General features: G+C 51.1%; 1 protein-coding gene across 1 annotated transcript; it reads right to left on the bottom strand.

Annotated features, from left to right (window-relative positions):
* Positions 1-293: 293 nt before the first annotated feature.
* LOC124007396 (neurofilament light polypeptide-like) lies at positions 294-2,862 on the bottom strand. Its single transcript, XM_046317910.1, has 4 exons — positions 1,748-2,862; positions 1,296-1,420; positions 710-1,152; positions 294-574 (listed from the first exon to the last, which is right to left on the bottom strand). The coding sequence occupies exons 1-4, from the start codon at positions 2,798-2,800 to the stop codon at positions 303-305; spliced, it is 1,893 nt and encodes a 630-aa protein (XP_046173866.1). The 5' UTR covers positions 2,801-2,862; the 3' UTR covers positions 294-302.
* Between the last annotated feature and the right edge of the window lie 255 nt (positions 2,863-3,117).

Raw genomic sequence — 3,117 nt, 5'->3', positions numbered from 1 at the left:
AACCATCCAAAACCCCACTCTCACAGACTTGCACAGGCATAGCATACACACTCTTACACACACACTAGAGGAATTGTGTGACCTTTATTGATTTTATTGACTTATAACTGCTAGCAGATAACCTTGATTTTGATGCATTAGTGCACTAAAAGACATTGTATTGTGCACCTTGTTAACAAGCACACTGGAGTCGATAATGTTGGGTATTTCTGCTATTTGCCGAGCTGAGGTTTTATTAGACTGTCTTTTGGCTTGTGTGGTCTTGGGCCACAAACTTACTTTTTAGCCTTTGGTATTTCAGATTAGTCTTTCCCTTCGGCAGATTTTTCTCTCTTCTCCTCACTCTTGGACATCTCTGGTTCGCCCTTCCCTTCTTTGGTTTCTGAGTCGTCATCTTTTTTCTCCTCACTTTTACCTTCATCTTTCACTTCATCTTTATCTCCCCCTTCTTTATCATCTCCTCCCTCTTTCTCTACCCACTCCTCTTCCACACCTTTCTTTCCATTCTCCTCCCCACCCTCGTCCTTATCTTTCTCTCCATCCTCTTTTGCAGTTTCTGCATTCTCGTCTCCACCTATATCAAAAAAGGAAATAATTGAGAATAGAGGAATAATTTAGTTAGTATACAGGTTTGTAAAAATGTCAGCATGTAAGCCATACACAACAACAATAGAGAATATTCTTTGAGGGGAAATATCCCAACGCTAACCTTGATCTCCATCTTTAGCATCCTCTCCATCTTCCTTCTCCTCCTCGCCTCCTTCATCCCCATCTTCCTCTTTCTCTTCTCCCTTTTCCTCCTTCTCCTCTCCACCCTCTTCTTCCTCCTCCTGTCCCTCCTCTTTCTTCTCTTCTGCTTCTTCCTCCGCCATTGCCTCCTCTTCCTCCTTCTCCTCCTCTTCCTCCTCCTGTGGTGGGCTGGCAGAGTCCCGTTGGGCCAGGCTGGTAGAGATGATGTCTTCTCCAGAGACGAATGAGGAGCCGAGGAAGCGTGAGGTCATCAGGTAGGGGGCGCCAGAGCTCAGGCTAGACTGCATTGAGAACATGGAGCGGCGGAAGGAGGGCATGACTGACAAGCTGTGGCCATAGACATTGGACATACCCCCTGATCCACCCACACTGAAGTGAGACTCCTCCCCCTCCAGCAGCTTCCTGGAAAAGTAAAGGATCATGGGAAAGATAAAACTTTAGAATAAAAGAGCAAAAGACTTTCCTTGACCTGGACTGGCATTAGTATTATTACATTATATTTGTTTAAGTTGAAGCTCTGGCCAATGCTCCTCATAGCATCCTACCTGTAGGCAGCGATCTCAATGTCCAAGGCCATCTTAACATTCAGCAGGTCCTGGTAGTCCTTCAGGTAGCGAGCCATCTCCTGCTTGGTGGCTCTCAGATCATTCTCCAGCTGGCCAATAGTGTCCTATGGGAGACGTTTAAAGGTTATGAAGTGGATAAAAATAAAAAATAAAATTACAGTGGGTAATACAGGTAATATGCTTAAAATGTCTAAATGGATTACATTTTAAAGGTATTCAAAATAATCTTATTTGTTCCTATTCTGTATTACTAAATCAGTTCCACTTGGCACAAAATATAAAACGTTATTGGTGTCTTGTATTCTGACATAGTCATTTACCTATTAGTAAGCAGTTTCTAAACATAAATAAATTCACATTAAGATTGCATTTATTCTGAGGTATTTGCATCAGATTTGCTGTTTAATTCGCCCTGCAGTACCACCACTGACCTGCATGTTGCTGATCTCAGCGCTCTGCTTGTCCTCCATGATGTGTAGCTGGTTTTCCAGAGACTTGTTGAGACCCCGGCAGGTATCGATCTCCAGCAGGTGGGCCTTGAGCTGCCGGCGGTACTCCCCTGCCTCATCCCTGGAGCTCTTCATCACGTCACTGTGCTGGGCAACACTCTCCGTCAGGGAGCCCACCTTCCCATGGAACCACTCCTCAGCAGACTGCATGTTCTTGGCCGCCAGCCTCTCGTACTGGGCCCGGATGTCCCTCAGAGCACCGGACAGGTCTGGTGTGGCTGCCTCCATCTCCACAGCCACCTGGGCCCCCAGCTGGGCCTGGGCCTGGAGCTCCACCACCTCCCTCTCGTGGAGCTTCTTGAGGAAGGCCACCTCGTCCAGCAGGGTCTCCACCCTCTTCTCCAGCTCAGCCCTGGCCAGGGCAGTCTGGTCGGCCCCACACCGTGCATCCAGCAGCCTGCCCTCCGCGTCCTCGCGGGCCACCACCTCCTCCTCATAGCGGGCCTGCAGGGCGCTCAGGGCCTGCTCCAGGCGCTCCTTCTGGCCCAAGGCGGCCTGCTGCTCCCCACGCGCCTCGTCCACGGCGGCCCTCAGGGCCCGCGCCTCCTGCTCATACAGGGCCGCCAGGCGGGAGGGTTCACCGTGCCTTTGCCTCAGCATCACCAGCTCAGCCTCCAGTACACGGTTCTGCTGCTCCAGCTCCCGCACACGCTCGATGAAGCCAGCGAAGCGGTCGTTGAGGTCCTGCAGCTGGGCCCTCTCCTGGGTCCTCACTGTGCGGAACTCAGAGCTCACCTGGGTCGCCTGGTTCAGCTCCAGTTCTACAGAGGAGGAAGAGGCCATGGATGAATGCAGAGCCTGGCCAGGAAAGGAGTACTGCAGACGGGAGCTCACGGAGGAGGAGAGAGGGGAGGCGTGGGAGGAGAAGGCCGATCGTGACCTCCCCTTGGTCACCACTCCGCGGGGGGCTCCCTCCACGTGCCAGCGGCGATAGGAGGAGGATGAGTAGTAAGGGTCAAAGCCGAGGGTACTCATGGCTGGGCTGGGAGGGCAGGCAGCTCTGTTTGGCTCTGTGTCAATGTGTCTGTAGGGCTCAGGTGAAGAACCCAGACTGATGCTGCTGCAGTGGCTCCAGCTTTTATAGCAGGAGGAAGAACTCTGACGCAGGCGCATTCCCAAACTCTGACTATGCGGGATCGATAGGCTTACACTGCAACGGACAGAGAGGGAGAAAGGAAAGGAAAGAAGGAAAGAAAGGGGGAGGGAGAGGTTGCAGATGGAGAGATATGTGTTTTTGAGGGTACAAAGGAGATTAACATGTTTCTAGTTTCTCTATACTGTTTCTGTCATAC

This window comes from Oncorhynchus gorbuscha, linkage group LG20 (genome assembly GCF_021184085.1).
Source record: "Oncorhynchus gorbuscha isolate QuinsamMale2020 ecotype Even-year linkage group LG20, OgorEven_v1.0, whole genome shotgun sequence".
In the NCBI taxonomy this organism is placed as follows: domain Eukaryota; kingdom Metazoa; phylum Chordata; class Actinopteri; order Salmoniformes; family Salmonidae; genus Oncorhynchus; species Oncorhynchus gorbuscha.
This window is presented reverse-complemented; position numbering and strand designations above follow the sequence as displayed.